Genomic DNA, 27,534 nt, shown 5'->3' on the forward strand with positions numbered 1-27,534 from the left:
CCTTGGCCTCTTTCTCTCCTTCCTCTGCGCTACGTCTATCCAGTACCATGCTATCTCATTACAGCTGCTGTCAGAGCAGTATAACAAGGCGAATAGTCTTAATTCCAATTATCTTATTACCAAGGTGTTAGTAAAGCCAATGGCCACCTTTGCAGATCTGCACAATATATCACTACTCGAGAATTGGATGTAGCTTTATCTACAACAACAAAAACATCTGATTAAACAGAGGCTGGTGAAGTGATTTAAACAGCTTTCTCCACACGTCTGTGGGCCAAACAAAAACCTAAACCTACTCTTATCAGATCGCCAGTGATGCGAATCCAATGGGATGCTTGTGTTTTCCGTTTTATGTGTGTGAGTAGAAAGTGGTTTACGAGCAAGTTAATTACAAGATTCTTCCTCTTTGACATCAATTTGGAGCCTTACTAACCAAAAAAAAAAAAGCCAAAGTACAGGTCAAAGTCTCAATCAGGACAAAATTCCTTCTCAGAATCACTGATGACTTAATGTTAAGGGAATCAAGTAAAAGTAAATTAGCACCTCATTATTAGTTATCATCAGTTACATAATAGGTATTAAGGCTAATTCTAGAGGATGCTAAAAAGCTCTTTATTGCTATCCATTAGCCCTGACTGCCCTAAATTCCTGATCTTACCTGGTGCTGAGGGGCTGGATGTGGATGGTGCTGAGCTCCTGCAAGCCTTGTTGGTGTGTGTGCGTCAAAGGCTGCATGTGTGCCGGGGCACTGGCGTTCGGTAGGGGGGTGTGGTGCTTCTTGCTCCGGCGGGTGCAGCATGTCCCCGTCACGCCGTCCTGGCTGGAGATGGAGGGGCTTCGAGACGGGTAGTTCTGCAGCCCTGCCTCCAGATAACTCTGCTGGTAATACTGCTCATCCACAAACTCATGGTTCTAAAGCCCAAAGACAAGGTAAAGAGCAGAGCAGAGCAGAGAGAGGGGAGGGTGGGAGAGAAAGAGGAAGAGAGGGAGGGAGTGAGTCATAAAAAAGAAAGATCTGACATTTACAACATTTATATTTATGATCATGTACTGTATATGGCTTGATATATCCTGTCATTTTCTGCTCCATAGCCTGGGTCAATAACTCCTCTCAGAACCTGTGATTATTTTTTTTTTATGTAGGTGTGGGTGTACTTGTCCAGCTATCTTTGTGAGGACCAGTGGGAGGGAAGACATTTAGAAAAAGGGACCCTTTGAGAAGTCTTCACTTTTTTTTTCTTTTTTTTTTAACATGTCTTCAAAGGTCTTAGTTTTCCAATTAAGGTTAGAATCAGGCACTTGAAGGTTAGGGTTATTGTAAGAGGCTAAATCATAGGTCTTCAACAGGGAGTTCGCAACCCCTAGGGGTTCCATGCAGGTACTGCAGCGGGTTTACAAAATCTTTGGTTGATCAGACATTATGTATATATATGTTTTAATTTTCACCCACAATTTCCTGGCATGACCTCCCTACTGTTACACGATTGAAATAATAATAATAAAAAAAAAAAGTATATTTGGACCTGTGTATTATTTGAATTGGGTCCTTGGCCTGAAAAACATTGAAGACCCCTTGGCTACATATCATCCAATAATCCAATAATGTCCTTACAAAGACAGTAAGACAAAAGCGTTTGTGTTAAAATGGCTTTTTAATGTGTTGACAGCGAGATATTTCCTTCTAGATCTGGCAGCGCTGAAATGAGAGTGAATATTGGACTTGAATTAAACATCATTTAGACACAAACAGGACTCCAAATTAATTAATGCCCTTCTGCTGCATGTGTAAACAGGCAACTGTTCCCTAATGTCTGCCACACTGTATCAGCCTCAGAAGGAGATGTTGTATCTATAATCTGTTCTTGCAGGTTTAACTCACATTCCGTCTGGCCTTCGTGTGGCCATCTCCTCCACAAACACATAAAGCAGAGCAAATAATGTGAGTCTTTCGTTTGCGATGCTCTCAGCTATGCTTGGCTGAAACATCCAGTGTTTGTATCATATACAGGCAGGCAAGCATGTATCATAGGGGAAATACAATGTACAGGGCATTACGCAACAGTGAGCAGCGCTCGTGCACACTACAAAATACTGTAGATCTACAGTATATTCTGCCAGTTGTGTTGTTGTTTTGTACCTAATGAGCTGTAGCGACAGAGGAGGCATGGATGGCTGCACATTCCAGAGTTCCATAAAGATCTTTAAACTTTAAAACCAACATTGTTTTTAGATAAAAAAAAAAAGCTTGTGCACTCACAGTGGTTTTCTCCAGACAGTGCAGCAGGTGGTGGTGCTGGCTCTCTAATAGAGAGGTAGACTTGCTTAAACGTTGCTCCTCCTCAGTGGAATTCTGAAACGCATACACACAAAACAAACAAACAAACAAGTTTTACTCCACGTTCCCTTTAAGGAAGACACTAATCAGATGTGGGAGGTGCGCGGCCAATCTCTGTCTCAGTACCTGATCTGAAAAGTTCATCTTGTATGGAAGTTGCTTCAGATGGAGAAGGAGACAAAAGGAGAACAGACAGGCAGAGTTTTACTAGTGTTCATAGTTCAGAACCGACATCAGTGGAGCCAGTTCGTTGATCTGTGGTGAGTGTATGTGTGTGTGGGGGGTTGACTTATAGCACAACTCAGCTCCTAATAGATATACAGTATATACGATTCACAGAAAAATTTCCATCGTGACATTTTGCCTCCATCTCTGTTACTGCAAAGGCTCACTACAGGCAACTCGTTAATGACTTGTTTTCCATATTCCTCATTTTTTATGCCGTGGCCTGCTTATGTGTTCATTTGTCTGTGTGTGTGTGTGTAACTCTGCGTGAAGAAGCTCGGGCTATTTCTAGTTTTGTGGATGCTTGGATGCAGAACTCATTTCTGGGCAGTGGCGAGGTGAGTCAGAGAATGGGTGGACTATCGACTATTGGGGTGGCTCGTCGATCCTCCGACGAAGAAAGGAAACCAGCAAAAAATGGAACTGGGCAAGAGGTGAAAGATCATATCATTAGAAGCACGAGCTGTAATAAAATTTACGGGTGACGCAGCAAGTTTGCTTTATCTGCACAGTTTCTAATATTTGGAATAAGTGCCCTTTGAATTTACATAACGATCTGTCAGTAGCATCTAAGTAGGATTTGTAGAAGAGCTAGCCGTCAGAAGACACAGAATACTTTGCATCATTAGGAAAGAAAAACATTCTGAGTGTTCGCTCGAGTCTGGGAAGACGAATCTTCGGTACAAATGCAGAACGTCATCATTGTTCCTGCCAGAGTTACGGCAGCGTTCCACATATAGACTTTCAGTGGGTTGCATCAGTGCTTCCCAGCAGAATCTGTGGTTGAACTGTTTATAAAAAAACAAAGCCGAGAAGTGCCGCCCTGATCCTACATGCTCCACAGCACCGCAGAGAGGCAAGTAAAATGCCATGTTTGGAAGATTTGTAGTAGCAATTTACTGTTTGTTAAGCGGGTGGCTGGTGTCGTAAGCACAGGCTTCTTTGCTGAGAGGGTACATTCCCGCCCTGATGACTCGGTGTTCTTGTATACGAGGCCGCTTTTCATGCCGCTTATCTGTACCTAACACAGCAGTAAAACACAGGTGTTTGGGCCGAGTTATTTCTGTCCTTCCCTATACGTGCGACTGCGTGCACGTAGCAGGAGTCTGTCTGGAGGCGGCCGTGGCTCTCCGCCCAGGTGGCCCACCGCACCGTAAAGTGGAAACAGCTTGATCTCCTGAGCGACAAAAACACTGAGTACTCTTCTTCACAGTTCAACCTACGCTTGACTTATCTTCAGCCGCTTCGACTGCGCCTGCTTTTAAGTCCAATTTGTCAGAATGATTCATGTGATAGAAGACAAAAAAAAAAAGACATGGGGAAAAAAAGGAGCGAAAGCCGCGTTTATGTGTAAAGTGAGCACAAGTGAGTGGCTGCTCATGAATTAATGACTCCCACTCCACTTATTTAGTTTAGATGAACTTACACACTATAGAAAAGGGGAAACAAATATTTTTCTCTGGCGTTTTTTTTTTTTTTTTTCTGACAGATACTTTAATTACTCATTTTTCCTCTTGTGGTGAGCTAGGTATATATTTACCTTTAAGATCTGAGTCTTAATGAATATGTGTGCACTCTGCGGGGGAGTCTTAAATCACAAGTTGTAAAATAAACTGCTTAGAAAATGTTTCTTTTAAAACTGAAAAGAACCAAGTTGTAGGAAGTTGCTCAACTACTGATGGTCAGTTGCCTATAATAAATATACACAAAAGCATAAACGATAGATACATTAGAACATATAACAACACCTTATTTCTCTCTATTGTTTCTTTAGGCTTTAATATAAATTTGATACATTACTCCTCCATTGTTTGAACATTACTGGTGCCACTCTCATTTGTTTCTCATCATTGCTACTGAAGGGAGCTACAGCAGTTACATAGGGAGCATGTGAAAGGGTGGGATAAGCACTTGTTTTTGTACTCTGTCACCCCCGGGCCACTATAGTGCTCGTGAACCGCAACATTTTGGTGAGGAAAGGAACATCCTTGAGTTGTGTTTACTCTTCCTGCTGCATTGCCCGAAGCCTGTTCCTCAGATGGGCAGCTGGGCTTAGAGATGCTCACATTAGAAGTGCTGCTTATTGAATGAGAGCACAGCTAGCCCGCTCTGACAGGAAGCTGGGATAATTAAAGAACGGGCCCGATGATTAACTTACTGAAGAGGTCAGGCTGTCCGTGTCAGGGGTTAGAGGACCACTTTGTTATTTATTTTTACATCAATTTGAATTAGGGATTTAACATTTTGAGGGTTATCTGTGTCTCTTGGGTTCAATTTTAAAATCAGTTGTTCTTCCTGGAACCTGTGGCATGGCTGGTTTTCAGAAGACCCGTAAGCTGTTTCAGCTCGCATATCTCGTCCCATCCGGCGGTGCCCACAGTGAAAATTACATCTCTAAATAGTGCAGAATGCAGAGGATGCTATAAAAGAGAATACTTTTTTTATTTATTTATTTTTTTATTTTTGCAAAGCCAGGACTTTTATTTTAGATTTCTTTATGCAGCAGATAAAGCAGGAAGCAATCCCACAGAGAGAGGTAGAGGATGCAGCTATATTAGCCTTTCTAGAGGATACAATGTGCTGGAGGCTCTCTACAAAATTCCGTAAATAAACCAAAACCAGACGAAACAACAAGGTAAATGACTTTTAAGTAAGTAATGGTATGTTTTTTTGTTTGTTTTGTAACCCCTGATTTGGCCAACAAAGTAATAGCCACAGGCTGGGGTGATGAAACATGGTAATGCTGAACAAACAGCTTCCTTAAAAAAATGACACCATGTCAGCAACTGATTGATATCCAGATGTGGTCTATGTTGTTTTTCCGCAGTGAAGTAGCCTACCATTTTTGCAGATGCTTTTTGCTTTCTATACACAGATGTATGTGCTTCTATGCAATGCATTCTGGTACACATAGTCTATGCCAGCAGGACAACATTAATGGAATAAAAGATGATGTCATGTGTGGTTGGCTATTCCATGAAGAGACTGTAACAAAGCATTGTGGCGTCTGTGCTTCACAGACAAGTCTTACCGTGAGCTCCAGAGCTTCGTTGAACAGGCCATTGCGCTTGCTGTGTAGGAAAGCATTGGAGCTTCCTGTCTTGGATATTCGTATTCTGGCCAGGCGGGCTTTCTGCAAAGAGCAAGAGTCCATAGAAACCACATGTTAGAAAGTGTCTATTCCATATCTAATTCCAGAATGATTTGGTATCATCCTGACAACCCGCTGGTTTGAGATACAGCACAAGCATGCTTGATGCTTTAGTTGTGATCTTATAGATCAAATCAAACATGGTCTACTAGAGCATTCACTCTGATCTCCTGCAATAAATTCACTGTGATCTCCAGTGATAGTTATGAATGATTTATGGTGACTACATGATAACTCATTCCTCAGGTTGAAAAGCAGAGTGGCAGATTGGAGAGGAGCAGGTATACCTTGCATCAATTAAGAAGCTAAGCGGTCTCTGTATTTAAAACAGTGAATTCAGTTTATTTGGACTGTTTTTCTTCCTGCTATGTTGGTTTTGTTTCATCCATACCCATTGTACTCTACTGTTTTTTCCTCCTGGACCACTATGTTATTCTCAGCCAAAATGAATGCCTAGTCATCAGTGTTATAGATCATGGTCAGCACACAGCATCTCTTTCTTTCTCGCATACCATCAAATATACTGAGTGAAGAAGTAACAGAAGATGAAGAAGAAGATGAGAAGAAAAACATATAAGTATGTGAATTCTTTTAAACAATTTTTAATACAGAGGAAGGATTCATACTATTCATGCTGTTCTTTGTATACAGAGCCTGAGTGCACACCTGCCAAACAGTTGGGTGTCAAGATAGGTGCAGCTTTCTGTGCTTTAAAACAGAATGATGGATACATTGAAGAGAAACCGGTAGAAGAATAATGCGAGCTAAGCTGATAATGAGCCAACACAGAGCTTGTTTAGTAGGGGGCCCATCCAACTGCTGGGGGGTTAATTGAGTGTGTGGATGTATGTTTGCATATCTCCATGTGCTTATGCATGCATGTCCTCCCTTCATGGGCCAATTTCCATACATATACTTGCAAACCATATATAAGAGCACCGGCAGGAATCCGTGGCTCCATAAGAGTATGGTAATGAAAGGTTATTCGAACTCATCCATGCATTTGGGTCTCATTTTAACTGGCGGTAATGTTTGTTGGCCTGCAGATAGCTCATGCTGCGTTGTAGTAACCTAAAGCGAGACGGGGAGATAAACAGGGGTGCATCTGAACATACACAAGCATTTTAGCCTCTGTGGCTAACTCCCCCAAATGTGTGGATCTTCTCCTGCTCTCCGGCATCTTTTTGTCGGTCTCATCTTTTCTCTCCTTGACAAGTTTCCCTCACTCTCGTTTGACTCACACTGCGTGTTACTACATTTGTGCTGGTGCAGCATTCCCACATGGCTTTGGGATAACCTTTCTTTATGTTCTTGCACTGTGCTCAGCCAATGGGATCACGTCTCTGGGGTCACCATGCAAACAGGAGCTGTGGCCGTGGCAATGGTTGCCAGGCAGCGTGAAAGGAATGGACAGGATGTTAAGAACATGTCCTGCTAGACTGAATATACTTTCGCAGCTGTTTGATTGATTCGCAGGGGCCTCTGAGACCTGGGTACCTGTCTCGTACCTACGAGACTACCCTGTGCTTTCGGGGAGAGCATGTGGCACGACAGATTGAGCCCGAATTGCTGATAAAGCATCAGACAGATAAGTGTAAAGAAATCAAGGATAGAGGGCTTTCATTAACACCAACAAATGTGGCCATGTGGAAGGTTAAATGTCCAGAAATATTGTTCTGCAGCAGAACAGTATATACAAACGACACTTAAACTTAAGCACTCAATTTCATTATAGGAAATTGCATGAAGAAATAAATATTCTTCAGCACTGAAACAGTGCATTCCCTACTACTAATACTTGGGATTATAGGTAGAAAGCTGTCTTTGAATAAATGATTTAGTTCGTGTTTGTTGCATAAGTAACACTTGAGAGATTAAGTAGGGACCCCCTACCTACTATATGTGTTCTATATTAAACTCGGCCAAGTGTTATTCATAAATACACATTATTATCTTTTTACAATCAAATAATACACACTTTCAAATATTATTTTTTAATTTTAAACATGTGCAACAGAAGGGGACCATGCAACTGCCTTAAACATACCTACATATATCATGCCCTGTTAGCTTCTCTTCTGCTAACATTGCAGCCAGGATTTCACCTGGGGACTGAACAGGCTCTCGGCTAACTGTGGGGAACCTGACAGAGTCGGAGTGTAATATGCGGCCTCGTGCTTGGCTCAGCAGCTATAGGTTGCGACTTACTGTGTACAGGAAGTTTAGATTGACAGGTCTCGGCTAGTGTGGCGCTCTATGCGGCGCTCTGCGTTGTTGAGACAGCTCCTGTATCGCTGAATGAGTGAAGTGCTGACTGAAAGATAACGTCTTCTGCCTCCATTTATCCCTTTACTGAAATATGTTGGATCCGTGTTAATGTGTATTTACATATTAACAGTTAAATTTGTGGGGGAAAACTGTGGGCGAAAAATACAGAAAAATGTCTAATCAACCAAAGACTTTGCAACCACCCCCTGGTGCTCGCAGACCGCCCTGTTGAACACCTATGGTTTTAGTAGTAAATGGAAGAAAAATATAATTTGTGGAAACATCAGAAATGCTTATTTTCCTCTTTTTGCCTGGAGGGTTTTGTCAGCGCCTGTATTTGACTGACGTCTTTGCACCAGCTGGGGAACAAGAGACAAAGTAAACAACCTTGAGTTTTTTTAAGCTTCTAAGACACGAGTAGATGGTGCGTTGTTAGCAGGAGCACTGAAGGTAAGGACAGCTGTGAGGATCTAAACAGGCACAGGGAAATTTACATGCAAGCGAACTAGTCTGACATCAGCAGGCAGCAGCTTTATCAAACGGGAATGTTTGTTTTTTGCTCACGCGTGTACACGTTTGTAAGTCAGACCCAAAGCAGACCTCCATAGAATCTCTGCAGATGAAAACCTGCAGTGTTCAAACATAATGGGGTAGAATCATTAAACCACAAAATAAACTTCTCGCAGTGCAGACCCTGTAATTTAGAGACTGGATGTGTGCGCATTGGAAGACAAAAATGCAGCTTGACTTGAAATCAATCAACCTTGGAAAAACACTAGCTCTCAGAAATCATAATTATTTTAACACTTGCCAACCAATCAAACTACTGAGGCTCAACACTACTGACTGAAAGAGTACAGATGTTTCCATGCCCCCAGTAGCCAATAAACTAATTTTGCATCTTTGTTGTCCTGCTTTCTGCCACAGAGCCACAATTTTGGAACAATAACACTTATTATAGCTATAAGATCCAAGGCAGCAAAAAAAATGCTTCATTTTAACACAATCACTTGCTGCCAGCTGAGGGATCTCACCTGGCATATCCTCAAATGACTAAAAAGAAAAAAAACTCTTCATAACCATTCGTCTCCCATGCCGCACTCCGCCGAGCACTGCGAGGGAAGTTCATCTTTTAGCTGAAAGTAAAAGATGAAAATTCATGCCACCTTGTGAGTTACAGCCTTTGCTCGAGTGCCTATGAAGGATTTGGCTGAGTGAAAAGTGGAGCAATTGAGCTATGAGACCAGATTAGGTTCTGCCTCAGGCCTGCCTCAGAACCACACAAGTGAAAGAGGAGACCATCTGATGAGGAAGCCCATGCGCAAAAAAAAGAAAATAGAATAAATAAACAACTGTGGAGGAGACATTTTGTCTTGCAGCTGCCACTAAGAGCGGTTTTCACACGTGCTGACATTTCTGCCACAAGGAAGTAAGCTAGTTACTTCCTCTGAGGTGTGACGCTGTACGATCACACGAAAAGAGAACCAGAGAGGAAATGGGGGTTGACATTTTGGGGGGAAAAAAGGACTACTGGGTTCGAGTGAGGGAAGGAAAGTCGAGAGGATGGAAAAAATTGATTCTGACTTTGACACCAGCGGCACCTGTTATAGAAGCTAAGCCAACACTTTAAGCAACTGAGGTGTTAACACCACAGACCGTATCCAGGACCAGGAGCTCTCACTGACACATTGGACTTTCCAATGAATAAAACATATCCAAGACAAAATTTTGTATTTGATGACTCAGAGTCTGTTTACTCTTCACCAGAACGTGGATCCATAGTACTTGCTTCAGTGGTCGAAAATAGTTTCCCTTCAGGGTGGAACACCTGACCTGGGAAGGATAGGTTCCTATTTAGAGCCACAACCTTCAATTAGACCTTACTCACAATGTCCATAAATATGTCTGTGTTATGGCTCTGACCTGTAACAAAGACAGCCTAACTTTAGCAAAATAGCTTTGCTAAGAACTGCATTACCCTCTCTTTATTAAAGAAAGGCATGACTCTGCTCTGCAAGCTGATGTGATGCAGATTTTTTTTCTTTTGTTTAGGTTTATTTTATTTATTTATTTTTTACAAAAGACATAATTCATAGTGAAACTCCTGACCCCCCGCGAGCATCCCCGTCTTTCCTTTTTTTCTTTCTCTTCCGTCTTCTTGCAGCTCGCAGACACCTTTATCGATTGTCTAGAAGGGCAAAACACTCTCAGCCAGAAGTCATCCTCACCTTTTGACTTCAACCTTCTGAGGGAGGGCTAAAAACAATAGCGGGATGATTTAGAGCAAAGAGAGGGAAGAAAAGACGGGAGGGAGGGAAGGAGGGAGGGAGGGAGAGGGACTTGTTTCTGTTTTGTTTCTGCCATGTCAGCCTCAAGCCAAGGTGATGCACACTAATTTTACTATTCGCCAACTTTGGAGACAACAACATGCTTCTAGTCAAAGTGAGAAAAACACACAAAAAAAGACGGCACTAGGAGCAAGAACAGTAACAGGGAAATGCTCAATAAGAGATGCGTATGTATAGATTGTGCTGGTCTTTCCCCCCGGGCCAGACTCACAATCTACCACTGAGCTACCATGCAGCAGAATATCTTTATGTTTGTGGGGTGCGCTATTCACGAGATCTGTGATTTGGAAATAAAGTAATTTCAGCTCTTGCAACTCTCTTTGCATAAACACAAAACATTTTTAAAATAGAGAACTAAATCACAATACCTTGATGAGCATAGACTGGGCCTAGTACAAGAACAGGTTGTATTGTATCTCATGAAAGTAATTGTTTTCCTGAGCTTCATCAAACTGCACAAACCATCTCTATTTGTGAGATTAAATTATAAGCTTTATCGAATTGTTATGTAACTCTGCATGTCAGTTTGTGGGCTTCAATCACTTAAAATGCTTCAGAAGAACTAATACGCAACAAAAAAAACCCGAATCCCTGATGTCGAAAATAGGCAAATAGCAGTTCAGCGATTGTTGTGTTAGAAAATACCAAAGCTGCAAACAACAGGGCCGGGTTGCACAGTGAGAGAAGGCAAAGTTGAGATATTAAAAAGTTTATTAAGATGCGATGCAGTCAATGATTTATCTATCTGTTCGTCGAGGGATGTCAGCGTTATAGTGAAGGATGGTCGTTAACTCAGACTAAGACTTAATGATTCTTATGTCAAGTGCTGAAAGAGAAACAATCTGCACATTCCTCATGAGATAAATGCCCACAACTATCATACGGGAGGTCCCACTTTCTAGAAGCTTAATTCTGCATTGAAGAGCGTCCGTCACAGTGCATATGTGCACATACTGTATATGCGGGTAAAGGTGGTCCTAAGTACCTATCGCTCACAGAACTACGGATCCAGGACTATGCCATGGGCACACTTAAAAGCTCATTTTAATTCCTGCTATCCTCCCATTTTTTAATCATTCTGTGACACTTGCCCTTTTGTGATTATCCATTTGAATCTTTCCTTCCCTCAGGTATGAGATCTGAATTTGTAACTAGTCCTACCTTAAGATATCATCACCTTTATGCAAATAATCTCCGAGGGACCACTAAGATTAGACTCTTTGTTTCAAATCACTGTACGGGCTCATGGGTAAAGACAGTGAAAGACTCTAAGCCAGTGTTCAATTCATTGTGGAATAAAAAGCAGTGACACTGAAGGCTACGCCGAGGCAGAATAGAAAATATATGTCTGTGTCTCAGCTGTGTGTCCCCCCCATTGCCACATGCAGCAACTAGTGGCATCCTCGTGCATCTTCCCTTTGTGCCGCGAGATGGATCAGGGGCTGTCTCTCCGCCACCACCCAGATGGATGGCTAATTGTAATGGGAGCCCAGAACAGCTAACAATTAGACTGGAATGAAGATGGATGTGGATGGGTGGGGTGAGAAACGAGGAGAAGAGCATGTGAAGGGGGGGAAAAGGGACGAGGACGGAGGAGGCCGGAAAATGCTGGAAGACAAATGCTACGCGGCCTCCCCTCGATAATCCACCCCCTCTTCCTTGTCGCCCCCGATCCTCTCTCCCCTCGTCGTTTAAGTACTGTGAAAGGCAATCTCAGAGGGCTACCCTATTTTACTCTCAGTTAAACATAGCCTTATTCTAAGAACTGATCTGAGGAAGAATGGATCTGCGGTGAAACATAACCACTTGCTGGCGGTAAAGGCGGAGAAAAGGGACGTTTGGCTATGGTTAAAGACCAGAGCTAAATGCTTAGTTTAATGACAGAGAAGGTCATAAGTCATTTATCTTATTGAGCATTAAACAACGCTACATGTTACGTTGAGGGCAGTAATGGGGTATTGAAGGATATGGCATGCCCGAGTAATTTATGACTCAAGTAGGGCATTAAAAATCACAGCGGCTATTAGCGATGAAACAGTGGACCCATACAATGATAATGGCTCTGAAAATACAATTATTATACCGTGATAGACTTGTCGGCCAACCTACTGTCGAATAACAATAAATTAATGTGATGTAACATGTAATGTGCTGGACACATGTCAGTGGAACTTGTTAAAAAGGTTCATAAAATCCATTTTAATTGCCTCAGATTATATAGTGTCTACAGCCACACTAGTGGATCCCTGGGGCTGTGCTCCAACACGGCAGGTCAAAGGCTAACATCAGGATGCTAATCAAATACAAACAAGCTGATGTTTAAAATAGTGTTATCTGACATGGCTCTTTTTCTTTTTGTCATGCTAACTTTTAGCTTTAAATGCTTTAAAAGTGTAGCAAATGGGATTCCCTTACATTTGGCAAGTATCTACACACAAACTTAAGTACTATGCATTTGATAACAGCTTTTTCAGATCAGTAAATTTACCCTCTGGAGTCCAGAGTATAATTGGCCGTTTCTGACTACTTGTGGTTTTACCTTTCTATTTCATCTTTAAAAAATGGTTTATATTGCCTTGTTTGGTGTCATTATTTTCAGCACAACCCCACCTGTATCATTTTACAATTCTTTTTTCATTTTAACAAACTGTATTAACATACTCGACCTAAAACCTTAAAATCCGAGTAGGAAAAAGTTTTAACGAACCATTTTCATAACTTAGAATGGAAATCTAAAGTGTAAATTTCAAAAGCTTATGGACAAATGTAGCAAACAACAAAGGTATTTATAATTATTTTCATTAAAATGCAGGATGCATCACACATTTTTGTACAACTATTTAGAACCATTTACAAAACTATCACGTGTCACAATAATATATAAAAGTCCTAAATCTCTGGCTTCTTTCTCTTTGGCTGCACTCACTCCATAGACTGTAGCGTCACTCCCACAGCTTTTCCCTTCCGAGCATTTGAATCTGGCTAGCGATCTTGTCTTGCTAGTATTTTGCTTCTTACCATTTTTCCCATGCACCAGATGCACAACAACATGATGGCAATATTCAGGAAGCAGTATTCAGTTAGCACTTTCTACAAAAGTTGAAACAGAGTTTCAGCGATGCTGCGTCTTGCTGCTACATCGTCTACATCGTTGGTCATGTGATTTGGATGTCTCTTGCCAAAGTCAGGGGGTAACCAAAGCATTCAGGAAGAATTACTTTTTTGTTCCATGACAATCTATTCAATAACTTGAAACATCAATACCTGGGCCGCCATGGTGGACTGACCAACTGACAGATGAGACGACAGCACAACTTGGCCTAATATACAGAAGCATATAACAAGACTGGGAGCGAAGGCTGTCTAAGTGAACAGTCGAGGATGAGAAATCGAATCATTTCTGCTAAATCTAGCACGACATACAATTCAGGACACACTCAGCTGCTTTTAGGAACACAGGCATAAATGCTGAGCAACACTTAATCCTGTAGCCTAATTAAAGACAGATTGCATCTCCTAAATTCTCTAAAATAAACCCATTTACAAATCTGTCATCGTTCCTTGGCACTTAGACCTTAATTTGCCTTAGCAATAACTTTGTCAGGGACCAAAGCATCCAGGTGGAATACTATTACGCAGAGAGTGATAAGGCGTCTTAGCCACACCGTTGCAAAAAGGAGAAAAAAACCTATCCATCGGGTGCTTGAGCAAATCACTGACCTCACTGCAGGCAAACCACAGAGACATTCAAGTTCCCGAGAGAGTCATTTAGTCCCAGTTAATGAGAACAGCACTGTCATGCTACAGCGGCCCGTTGGTGTGTACTTGTGGAGGTGTCTGCTACTGGGTTGTGATCGCTACACCGTTCCAAGCCACGGCTCAGAGAACACACACAGGAAGGTGAAAGAGTCCGAGGCCTGACAGGAAGTACGGTGGACGCACTCGTGCGCGCGCACACGCTGGATACACATGTTTCGGATGCACATACAAACCGAAGGGAAAGACGTACACCTTCCTTCTAGCCACCACCTCATCTGGGTGATAGCTATTTCAGGAAAGAACACTGCATTAGGACATACATTGCCTCCAGCTCCACCCCCTTTCTCCGCTCCCACTCCCCCCCCCAACCCCCCCCCTCCTCCCTCCTCCCCCCTTGCCTCCCCTGCTCACTCCTTCCCTCCGGCGTTCTTCGCCACCGCTCTTTTCCCCTCTCTTCTCTGCATCCACACATCTCTCCTTATCTTTTTAATTTGTTTTCTATCTATCACACCATACCCTCTTTCCGTCAACTCTTTTCCTCCACCGCACACTTGAGCACATTACAACAGAATCTTGCTCGGCACACACACAGTTAGTTAAGACTGGTGGGTGAAGGGGCCACGGTCGCTGGACTTTAAACAGATTTAAACTACAACCGGAAAGCACGCGCTCGAGATGGATGGCTTTAATCGCGGGAGAGGGTTGGAGAGAAAGAAGATAGGCATGGGGTAGTGGTAATGGATGGAGGCAGAGGAGCAAGCGCCGATGAGGTATAAGAAATAAGACACGGGACTGAAAAAAGCCTCGCCAGGAGAGGTGTGAACGGCGGTGATGAGAGAGAGGAATGGACTCTGGATATGTGTGTCAGTGTGCGCATGTCTGCCAGCTCCAAACAAACACGCCATCTATCTCTGGAGAACAAAAGCTGTCAGGTTTGCCCTCAAACTATGATTACCAGCCCAGCTTTTTTTATGTGAGCCAGCTGATGCCGCTACCCAATGTGGCTCACGGTCGCACCACAACACGATTCTTTTAAAGGTCTAAAGGCGGGGCTATTTACCCGAAGGAAGACAGGATCTTTAAACCTTCCACCGTTTACACACAACTTCCCCATTATAAATGAGTGCCTCTGAGTAGTTTTTACTTCTATACTTACAAGTATGAACAAGGGACAGCCTAACAAAGAAAATAATGTGAAGAGGGGAAATTGTTGAAAGGCTACTTTAGGATTTAAGCTTGGGGTTATTTTGAATACGATTGGAGTAATGATAACATTTAGTTTGGTTTGGGGGAATTTGACTTTTTACAAATAATGAGTTTTCCCAAAGCAGAAAAAGTAGTTCAGCGTAGGGGACACATATATCTTTGGGGTAGAGACAGAGATTACTGTAGATTTAAGAACTTCTTCCTTTCATCTCATGCAACATTTATGCTGAAGATATTCATATATGTGACCATGTGGTTGCGATTTGGTGAGATTTGATTGACAGTGACACAGCCTACCAACTGGTAGATTAGCAAATGCACAAACACAGATAAATTATAATGGTTTTAAACTGTATATTGTTATTACTATTGTATTTATTGGTAATATTCTGTTATTATTAAAAATGCACAAGTGTTGGGTGCCAGGCAGGAGTAAAACAGCTTTTAATGGTGCTCATCTTTTCTATCTTCTTACGAATGCAGGTAATCAATTTCTAAATACTTGCAAGGTTGATCCTATCCCACTGGTTTTCCCACAAGGGTCAATTAAAGGTGATGAATTGAAAATTTCAAACTTTAGGGTTATCTTATCTTCAGGGGTTTAACAGAATCTTAAACACCAAAAAAAAAAAAAAAACTGTGCAATAGGCTTCTTACTCGATCATGCTGCCTATAGAGTGAGCATTTTACACAATGATGCCAGATGCTCCGCTTAACAGTTGGCTAGCTATGTGGAACACGAGATAACAATAACAAAAAGAATCTACGGCCACTGTTGTGAAGTCACACGGAGCACAAAGAAGAAGGAAAAAATGACAGTTGAATTAAGTTTTTCTTTATTTAGATGCAGCGATGGGAGACCATCGTGTATGTGGTCATGTGTCTCTGGCTTCATGATCTCATTTGGTCCCTGACAAATGAAGCCATTAAGGCAGGCAAGCTCGAGCACCATTTAAACCGGGCAACACCCCACAGCTTGCGTTTGAATCCAAGGACTTTTTCTGACTCGCCTTCAAAGGCATGAGGCCAGTGCTTTCGCCCTGTGAATTTTGTGAAGGCATTACAGTCACGTTTGTTTGGCCAGCTCGGCACCGTTTCACCCTGAAATGCTGCAGCTGCCTTGAAGGAGGGCTTCACACTGGGTGTTCAAAATACAGCTAGACTTCTGAGTTTATGATATGAGACCAGATTCTCTGACCCAAGGTGGCTCTTGACACTGGTCTATCTGGTGGACATATTGAACCCACTCAGCAGCCTCAGCCTGTCTACAAGAAAGTGTCAAATGCGCTCCTGAAGTCAGGGACAAATGCATTGCATTTATTAAAAATAACAGGGTTATGGAGGAGAAGAGTGGGATACAGAGAAAAACTGTTTTTCTAGCTGACCCATTTTCTCCCTGAACGATCAGTCTAAAGATGCCGGGAAAGAAATCACCACCTCTAGGCTCATGACCTGAGCCAGTGCGCCGATGTGAACAGCGATGCGTGGGACTGTTGGACAAGAGCTTCAAGTGGTATTAGAGGTAAAGCAGGAAAGGATCTGCTCAGTGAGCTGAAATCCCGGCAGGTGTCTCGCAAGCGTGCCCTGAACTTACTTCTGACGCCATGAAATTTGTAATTTTCTCCCCTTTCCTGCAACTGCATGAGTCGTGGTTCATTATTCTCACACCTAAGAACAGGACACATTTCCACAAACACAATAGAGCGACTGAAGTGAAGGACAGACGATGACATCTCACCAATTTCAGGTCAGCTTTTGTGATTGCAAAAAAAAAGAGAGAGTGAAGCACAAGGCTGAGAAAGGAATTTTGAAAAGAGTTCTGCAACTGATTTTATGTTATCTTTATGATTAGTATGACACCGAAGTGTGCCCGTTTAACCTCTCTATGACATTACTGGGCAAAAAAGGTAAGAAAAAATTACTGCTTGGAGTTTCACACAGAAATATTAGAAGCTTATTTTAAACTTTTTTTATAATAATGGAGGGTCAGGGTGTACGTGTTCACATCGAGGCAAACAGTCCATGAAAGAACGTTCATACTCACTGGAAATGGTAGGTACCACGTGCCTACTGTTAATGTGACGTCAACATACGGCCTACAGTATACATGCTCAGAGAAGATCGGAACCCTATGAGGTGCAGAGACGTCAGAGCTCTGTAGGTTCTGTAGGTCCAAACCTCTGAGGCCCAGTTGAAGGGAAATAAAACTGCGTTCACCTGTACCTTCTGCGCCCGCCGCTTGTCTGCTCTCTGGTTCTGGTGATAGATGCGGCTAAAGTTGGACACGATGACAGGGACAGGCAGGGCAATTACCAGCACCCCACTCAGTGAGCAGATTGAACCGAAGATCTTCCCCGCGATCGTCTTGGGAACCATGTCTCCGTACCTGTGGTAAAAGGCAGAGGGGAAAGAGGGGGAACTGCATTCAGTGAAACTTCTTATTATGCATTTAGCACAGTCTGTCTGTGATAGTTCAACCTTGTAGTCTCGCGCAGACGACTGGAGGTCATTCAAGAAACACACACACACACACACACCCCGCTGGATCAGCCGTTTCAATTTGCTGCCCATTCACTCGTCTTCTACGCGGTTTTTAATAGTTTTATCTGGGCTTGTCCGAGCTGCATGTATCCATCCTGACCAGAATAAAACTTGACCTGCTGCCTCAATTCCACCCCTAACAGCGATTGAGAGAGGATCCGACCCAACCTACGCTGCCACTGAGTGGCACAGTAAAGTCCACCGGCTCATTCACCGAGAGCAGATACTATTAACCTTTAGAGAGGAGAGAGAGGAGGACACTGTGAATGCCAGGGACATTTCCCACAAGCCATTTAGCCCAGTTCAGACTGAAATATTTGCAAGTCAAAAGCAATTTCATCTTGAGTTCAAAGACAGACAACACAATTACTATAACTACATTAAATCATTTTTCTTTCTCTCTTTCTTTCTGAAACAAAAGGAAGAAGCTATGCTGCGGGAACAATCAGAAGACGCAGGAGAAGAGATTTCAAAACTTAAAGGAGCACAACTTAAGCTGGAAAAACAACCTTTCTTTCTAATGGTGTTTATTTCTTATTCATGAGTAAAAAGAGCAGGTAATTTGTGCTCGTTTTCCCTGCTAAGTTCAACTGAATTTATTAGAGGTGACTCAAGCCAACCCACGAATAAGCCTCAAACTAAATGTCTTTAAGCGCGGCGCTGTGAACGTACAGGCCAACAGTCAAAGAGACGCTCCCTCTGTCCTCAAAACTCAAACTCAGTTCAAGAAACCGTCTCCTCTTCTACTTCAAACTCCCCGTTTATTAATTTCCTCACAGTAAAAGCCTCAGTTTAGCCGGCGGCGGAGCACATGCTGTCACATATGTTGACATACATATTACAGATTTTCTTAGGTGTGCAGACACGGGAGATAATGATTCCGGGGAACGGTGTTTACGCTGAGGGACTGAAAATAAAAGTCGTGGAAGAAAAGGCAGAAAGACAGCGACAGAATGTTGCAGGGGAATCTGTCTCTTCTCCGTCTCGTCACATTAAACGCTTTAGAAAGCAGTGCAACGTGTCAGAAAAACAGTGAAACTGAGACACGGTGCTCCCAGTGAACTGTGGAGTGGATATATATACATCACACATAGGTGCACAGAGGCATTATGCACTAATGGAATCGCGTACATGTACATACAATCAGCCACAACATTAAAACCACTGGAGAAGTGAATAAAATTGACCATCTTGTAAAAATACAGTCTTCTGCTGGGAAACTTGTGGACCTGGTGTTCGCGTGGATCCTACTAAGACATGTACCACCCGCCTACACCAGACCCGGCACCCCGAACCAATGGCAGTGCCACTCCTTGATGGCAGCAGCTTGCAAAAACGATTTAGGAACAACTACACAAACAAACTAACAACAAACACAACTGTTTTGGAGGCACAAGAGAGACCTACACAACATTGGAAAGGTGGTCATAATGTTATTCCTGATCGCTGTATGCTACGCATAACAGAGAAACCACATGTCACACATTTTTCTGGAAGTGATGAAATGACTTGCTTCCACAGTAATTGTAGTCTGCATAGAAATTCACATTACACTAACAGCACGAGGATGGAAGCGCGGTTGGCATTAGTCCTCTGATGCATCTGGTGTATTATAGGCCCCTATAGACTTGGCAGCGTGCAGATCAGATCAGTCAACATATTACTGCTGCTGAATGCGTATGCACATGGGCCGAGGAGGCACACCACGCTGCACTGAATTACACATCTTCCATCAGACGTCGCGATTCGTGTAATCAAACCTCGCGTTACACCATAATATCACAAATAATAAGCAACCTCGCACAATGAGGGGGAGAGCATTTGCGTAGAAAGCCATCAAACAGCTAGAAGGACTCTCGCAATGCTTTAGAAGCTCATCCAATGCTAATATCCCGAAACATGTGGCTGAATAGCACTTATCAAATTGATCCACTTTGACAGATCACACACAGTAGTGCTGGTTGTTATTCGAGTACTTGGCAAATAGCACCCGAGAGGCTCTCCACAAATGAACAATAATCTGCCTAAGAAGTTGCGCTCGTAGTCGATAGTCGTTTTATAATCTAATGAAGCACTCCTGTCACAGTCTGTTGGAGATAGTAAAATCCGCGGCAACACACCCCTGCACACACACACACACACATTCAGCTGATTTTGGAGGAGGGCATGAAACGGGAGATGAAAGCTCATACTCATTAGTCACAGATTTCGGCAAAAAAACAAGCTCAGTTCTCGGCCATTTAAGTGGAGGGTGGAAGTAAAGCACTGCCCACACACAGTGAACTACTGCTCCACAGCCATAACCGAGAGTATACTTACAGAGAGCATTCATCGTCCCCTCCAAGAACTTTAATGGCCTTTCTACCCAAATTAGGCAATAACAATCCCATCAGTGGTACAAAGGCCCTATCACCACAAAACATTTCATCTCCTCCCCTCTTCTGAAGATGTTTCCATTAGGGGGGATGAAAAGCTAATCATATTCATCTGCAAGCTTTCTTTAATGGGAACCTATCAGATCGCCTGATAGAGGCCCTTCTCTGCTAATACTACAGTCAATTTGCCGCTCCCATTTAGTCAAGCTGGCCCGTCTCTGATGATACCATTACATCTGGCAACAGAAACAAAGCCGGGCTGACGCACTCATAAATGTGCATAAACGCCCAGAACCGTAGGTTTGCTGTGTTCAGTATAAAAACAGTTACAGTACAGCCTGCACCGGTCCCACACGCATGCAAACACCCGGGGTCCGGTGGACAGGTCAGTTCTCGGTCAGGGTTGTCACATCTCATCGCAAGAGAGCCGGACATCTGAGGTTCGTTATTAATAAAGTCTAGTAAAGATAGATGGAGGGTTGTTGAGTGGGACTGAGTGCTTTTGTGAAGCTATTTGTGATGGCTGTGCTTATCAGTGATGGTCTGAGAGCTGACAGACGCACAGATTTGTGATGATGACATGTCGTGTCAGGGCAGGTCGGCAAAGTGCAGCTCATCCCCTTAAATGTCCGCGGCTACACCGAGCCATATGGTATAATACAAAACAACCATTATGAAAGCGGCAATAAGCAAGCTACAACATCAGACAAACACTCTTTATGTGAATACAATCAGCGTACGCTTTTTAGGCTGTAATTCTGTTGACGGGACTTTTTATTTATTTGCAAACTAAAAGCCATCTGCACAATAAGCTCGGGATAAATGGATCTGAACTCAATATAAATAAAAAAAAAAAATATTTAGTGGAGTTTTCATTTTGTGTATCATGTGCTGCGCGATTATAGTGTCATTCTTGGTGAGATTTTCACAACGGGAAAGCTGCTATTAAAAAAAGACAGGGAAAGAGATAGAAGCAGGATGGTGAGTTGTGTTAGAAGTGATGTGGGTTGAGTTTCCATTGACAGACCAACCGACATGCCATTCTGACTGTGATTATCCACGGCTCCCTCCAGGTGCAATGAAGCGATCTTGTTCAGACCACAATCTCCCGCGGTGACTGACCCACCGGAGCGCTGAAATCACCTACTACAGGATGCGCTGCAGTCAGCGTTAATGACTGTGTCTTAGTGTACACAGTGAGTGTGACACGTTTGCTTTGTGTGTGTCCCTGTAAGTCGGCGAGGCGTTCCCGGCAACACATATAACATGAACCTATATCACTGCCCGTTACGTTGGAATAATTTAAATCAATTATTCCATGAGAAGAGGGGAAAATATTTTATTTCAACTTCATGTGCAACAGCATAGCTGGGAAAATTACCATCCCATTTATTCATTGCATTCAATCCTAATTATTAAAGAATAATGGAAAATACCCTTAATAAAAATGTATTTAACACAGACTAATGTGACTGATTAAATTCTAAACTGAACTTGTAGGTTTTGAACTACTTATGAAAATGCACACTATACAGCTAAAAGGGCATACTGAATATACTGGATTAAGTTATCAACTATATTTCATTATGATAATTCATTAATCTCTGAGTTATTTTTCAAGCAAAAATTACAACCCTTTTCTGGTTTCAGCTTCCACTGCTACATTTTCCCCACCAATCATTTTTAGGAATTTGACATACGGACACGGACTTTAATCTGAGCCGCTGACCCTGCCCTACCCGCTGAGCCATGAAAGAGTGAGCGCAATAACTCTGTATTCATTTGCCGGCATGCTCAGTGGGTTTCTTTCATCTTGTAGTCATAACCTAAGGCATGGTATTCATAATCAATTTCACTAAGAATCATCCAGTTGCTATTTCTGCGAGCAAAGAAAAACAGAAGAAATGAACTATATCATTGATCACTGTCCACAGCAGTTTCGCTGAGAGGGTGCTAGGAGTTTTCAGAACCTCGGAGAGCTACTATAGATTTGATGTGTCTGCATCATTACTTTACAACCAATTTAGATTATTACAGCATGTCAGCCGCCTATATTTGTTTAACCAGCTTTGCAATCTACAGTTTTTTAGAAAACATGGTAGTCACCTATAACGCTGCCCAATAATAAGTATTTCCTATACACCGATCAGCCACAACATTAAAACTTTGACCATTTTGTGACATTACAATGTTCTGCTCGGAAACCTTTAGACCTGGCATTCATGCGGATGTTACCAACACATGTACCACCCACATGGACCAAACCAGGCACCCCCACCCCATGGCAATGACCCTCCTTGAAGGCAGCAGCCATCCCTAGCAGGATGTAGACTGGCATACAGATAAGAACAACTGAAAAGCATGAAAAACAGCACAAGGTTTTTGACCTGGCCTCAAATTCTCTAGATCCCAACCTGACCAGATACCCATAGGACCTAAGGGCCCCACTAACAACATTATGTTGCCAGACACCAAAGGACATGCACAGAGGCCCATGCCCATGTCTTTTGGTGTACACAGCCTTCACTTTTTAAGGCTTACTTTGGGTTATGTAACCTGTATCAGCATATGGCAAACATATAAAAAAAACACTTGGAATACCTGTCAACTGTTGAGGTAACCTAGAGCTGAAATATTAAACCAGTGCAGAAGGATCCTGCATGGATATCAATCACCCATCGCAGCTCCACTCTCATTCCACCTCTCTGCGCATTTTTTGAATTAGCCACGAGTTAGGCACAGTCAGATGCTGCCAAGATGGCGATGGCATTTGAAAAACAACAACTTCAACAACCATCACCCAGTCCTAATAATATACATGCTTTCCGGTCATCAATGTGTGACACTGCATTAAAATGAAAAAAATATAAATTTCAAAACAGGGTTCATTTCATCAAATTTAACAACTCACATTCACAGTTGAGCGTTGCTAAAGAGAATACTTAGCTCTCTTGGGTGCAAAAGAGTGAAAAATTAACTCTCCGGGCCTCTAACCCTCAACCACCAATCCATCTGTGCTCTCATCTGACATTTCATGGCCATTCACTCAGAAGGAAGTAACTCTGATGACACGTGGCTCTTCAGGGATGGGACTACAATCTATAATCACAACCACAAATGTCAGTGCAGGAAAGCCTAAAATAGGGAGGGGGAGGAACAGCAGCAAGTAGTGAGACAGATAGGTAGAAGAACAGAGACGAGGAGAGTGTGAGGAAAAAGATAACAGGAAAGCCGAGAGAGAGAGGTGAGTCGACAGAAATCCGGAGAGATCCAGATAGTGTCAGCGCGTAGAGGGTTTGCTAGGTTCTGTTGAATTTGCCTCCGAAGACGTCTTAATGTGGATTAATCAGATACTCTGCAGCTATAATAGCCTCACCTCTCCCCTAAGACAACTCAGCACAGATATGAACTCTGATTGCAATCCTGATTTGTGTAGCTAGGCTAAGACTTATTAGAAAATTGATTGCCTAACACGAGGGCTTATTAAGTCAAGAAGGTTCAAAACTCTTTTGAGGAGGACGAGGATGTTTCATTTGGTCCGCGGCAGAAAAGAGATATCCAAACTGGGCCGTTTATACAAAATGCCACATCACAAGAGGAGGTATATTCCAGGTCAAATAAATGGTGTGTGCCCAAATGAAATGACATATAAAAACACAAAGCTTGAATTGAGTGGCAGCTCTTGTGTGAATCGCAAGAGCTGAATGGCATGTTAATTGCGGCAATGACCTTGTTTTGAACAACCATACGACAGAAACCTGGGCAGGAACAATGGCAACAGATGAAATCTGTGAAAATGACAGAGAAGTGTTCCTGGGAGCTGCCATTACGGTTACTCTCATAGTGTCTCCAGTGCATTTACTGCCTCTCACCGCCTGTTACCCACCCCTTACTGTCTGCAGGAGGAAACTGAAAGTATGGGGTTCGTTGTACTGTAGTTGGGTCATCAGGGCCAAGGAGGATACTGCCGGACAGAAATAAACCAATGTACTGCTACAATATGAAGGACTCAGCATTTACTTATGTGAGGACAAAGTTTCAAATCCAAAAGCTATTTTTCACACAGGATATATCACGGACTGCGGTTCCATTTCATTATGAGCATTGCTGCTTATTGCAGTAACTTATGTAGCAGCCTAAGATGATGAGAAAAGTCATAATACGGAATTTCATTTACAGAAAAGGTGTTTTTGTTTAACTTGGCGTCTGGTGCTGCAACAACTTCTTGGAGCCAGAGTAAATGAGAACACAAAGCCATCACCCGCTGCACAGCTGGACTGAGTTAGAAAAAAAAAATCATCAACAAGATCTCTTAATTTGCATATCTCACTGTAATACTCATTGTTGTCTTTTTATTCCACGCAACAAAAAAATAAATAAAAAAATACCACAACAAGGAATTCATGGACAAATCCAATTTCTTAGCCTTCCAGAGTTCGGTGCCGAGGCAGACATCTGGGTTATTTCCTCATTTGCATTTGCCAAGTGATGAGAAGGGAATGGGAGAAAGAAACACACAGATAAATTGATAAAGTGAAGGGAATTACTCTCACACCGCACTGCACACAGAGGAAAGGTCATTATCATCACTCACTTCACGGCCAATCTTACACAGAATCACACTAAAGGATCGCCGCCATTTATCTGTAACATGCACGCGCGCACACACACACACAGTTTGCAACACCTTCATGACTTTCAATGGTATGACTCTGGCACTTAAAATATCTCGCCACTGACTTTTCACACCTAAGTGGGTTTTATTTTATTTCATTTGTGTTTACCGAGGCCAGACAGAATGCTTGATTTTGAGTAGCTAGCTTCCAAAAGCTTTACTTAACTGTACAGCTCTAGCATATATCATCATGCTAAACTACTCACAGCCAACGTCTGATCAGAAGTAAGTAATATTTATACGTACTGTAAAGAAGCTAAGAGAAGATAACCCTTAATGGTACAATCCGACTATCTGCATATGAGGCATGTGGGAAATGATCATGGCGGTTCTTAGTCCCACTGTTACTTTCTACTAACTTTAAAGCATATTCCCTAATACTCCAATAAAAAAGTGTCTTGTGGCTTCAGAAACTGTTTCTGTTTTAAGAAATTGTCACTATGTTGCTCCTGTGGTTTCAGATAATGATATTAGATGGTGCATTCACAAGAAAATGTGTAAATCAGCTCTTAACCAGGTCTTTCTGGTTGTTGTTTTGGTTTCACCATCTGAAATGTTACTGTTTAGGCTCAGTCTCTCATTATACCAATTTTCTAACTTGTGGGTAAAACTACATGTAAAAAAAAAAGGATCAACGACATTTTGCTTGTCAATCAGGTAAGTTTGTCTTTTCACATTTATTTTTTTATTGTTCCTGGTGCGTCACACTTGACATCGCATGTCAGAAATGGGCAATAACAGAGAACTGCTTGAAAGGAGACAACGGATTTTATGAAGTGGCAAAGGGTTGTAGAGGATACCGACAAAAATGACAACCTTCTCGGCCTCATAGCATCGAGCCAGAGGGCCGTTTGACACGGGTGTGAATGCATATTAATGCAGTTTGCTTCTGGGCAGATGCTACCTGCCCAGAAGCAAACTGTAGATGGCAGCATGGTCACCAAAAACTTGTTATTCCAAGTTAGCTGTTGGGAATGTAATGGGACTTTTAATAACTAGAAAAATAAAAGGTTTATGTAGGATACATCACATGGTCAGACTACAAGCCTGTGATTCCATTGCTCTGTGTATGCCGATGTATGAAAATGGTTAATGCTTAAGGACAAATATTATTTCCATTGATTAACAGGTTCTAATAACGCTCAGCAACTGGAACTTGTTGCTTGCTTCACTGAAGCATGACTTGCTCAAATTTTTCCCAATAAAAAATATTCAGTAGGAAGCCCATGCCGAGCTTTTAAATTTCACTTCAGAAATGTACACGTAACTCTACAGATGTTGTTTTTCAGAGGAGTCCCATTAAGCTGTGTGAGTACGCTTACTTGCCAGGATGTTGGTGAGTAATGGCCAGGAACCCCGTTGCAAGCTTTGCTCATTTGTGTGTGAGAATGTGTGTATACATGAAAGCGTCCCGCAATGCATTCATGTGTGCGCTGCTGCCTTTGTAATTAGCGATTACCAGACTCCGATCAACAGAACGCTTCAGTGAATCCACTTCCAAGAGTAACCAGGAAGTTCAAACACAATTACCAGAAGAGAAGGAGCGTAGCAACATTTAAATATGAATTACATCTGAGATAGGAAGAGGCCCCAAAGCTTGCTCTGCCGACAGCCTGCGTAGCGCCTAATTTCCAAAAACAGTACTGACACCAACACGTGTGTGGTTGTCTACACGCTCGTGATAATAGCATATATCTACACCCTGCTAAAATACTTTAAAGCATCAGAGGGATGATATGAGTGGCTGTACGGATAAAAACAGTAATGCTGCTAATTGACGCAGGAACCCGCCACAATAAGCAGTGGAGCAAAGGAGGCGCGAGTCTGAGGAGCTGGGCCACAATTACCTTCATATGTGCTTCAATTAAGCTTCAAACAAAAACTGAATCGGACCTGTATTGCTGGATGTAAATTGTATGTGACACATCTTTCACTTGATGATCAAACTCACAAGGTGGCAGCCTGCAAGACTCCAGTGCTACTAATGTATACGTTTCTAATGGTGCATGACATTATAGTCAGCAATTTATGGAAAGAGTAGGGCAGAGACATGAAAAGAAAAGGAATCACACAGCAATTACAAGGCCAATATCTAGAAAACGACATCCTCGACAGCTTGAACCGCTCGCTGTGCCAAGACGAAAGATATGCTGGCAAATATAGTGAAAATGTTAAAATTTATCTGCTAAGCATCAGACGTTTAATTGTCAGTGTGACCATGCTAGCATGCTGATGTCAGTATTTAGCTCAGAGCACCACTGTGCATAATTATAGAATCATCACCAGCCACTAGCTTGACTGTTGCCTCAATTTCACCATGATGTTGTTAGGATGTGCCAGCCCTATGTTTTTTCCGGGCGTTTCCCTGCCCTTCGTGTTCTGCGTCTGTGCAGACTGGGCGTAGGTGATCCGATTCTCCAACCACTCCCCCATTGCTCCTCACCTGCTCTACTATCACACCTGCATCTCTTCGTCTCATCAAGCTCCCGCAGTATTTAACTCCGCTTCACCCTCCCACCAGTTTGTTGTTGTACCTTTCGTGGTAACTATTTTGTACTGGCTCCAGCTAAATGGTGGCGCTTGAGACCTTGAATTAATGTTTTTTTTTTTTTGGATACCTGTCTTTTGACTGTTCATCTGTTTTTTGTCTC

At 42.5% G+C, this 27,534-nt stretch overlaps 1 protein-coding gene across 1 annotated transcript in view; it reads right to left on the reverse strand.

Moving 5' to 3' along the window:
* The window catches only part of LOC125013371 (potassium voltage-gated channel subfamily D member 3-like), a 96,190-nt gene that overhangs the window by 3,388 nt on the left and 65,268 nt on the right, over window positions 1–27,534 (reverse strand). Inside the window, exons 4-8 of the mRNA XM_047593996.1 lie at window positions 17,510–17,678; window positions 5,592–5,693; window positions 2,462–2,494; window positions 2,258–2,350; window positions 659–912 (exon numbers count right to left, since the gene is read on the reverse strand). Coding sequence (XP_047449952.1) covers window positions 659–912; window positions 2,258–2,350; window positions 2,462–2,494; window positions 5,592–5,693; window positions 17,510–17,678 — 651 coding nt within the window. The remainder of the gene's footprint in view (window positions 1–658; window positions 913–2,257; window positions 2,351–2,461; window positions 2,495–5,591; window positions 5,694–17,509; window positions 17,679–27,534) is intronic.

Source organism: Mugil cephalus, chromosome 1, assembly GCF_022458985.1.
Source record: "Mugil cephalus isolate CIBA_MC_2020 chromosome 1, CIBA_Mcephalus_1.1, whole genome shotgun sequence".
NCBI classification, from domain to species: Eukaryota; Metazoa; Chordata; class Actinopteri; order Mugiliformes; family Mugilidae; genus Mugil; species Mugil cephalus.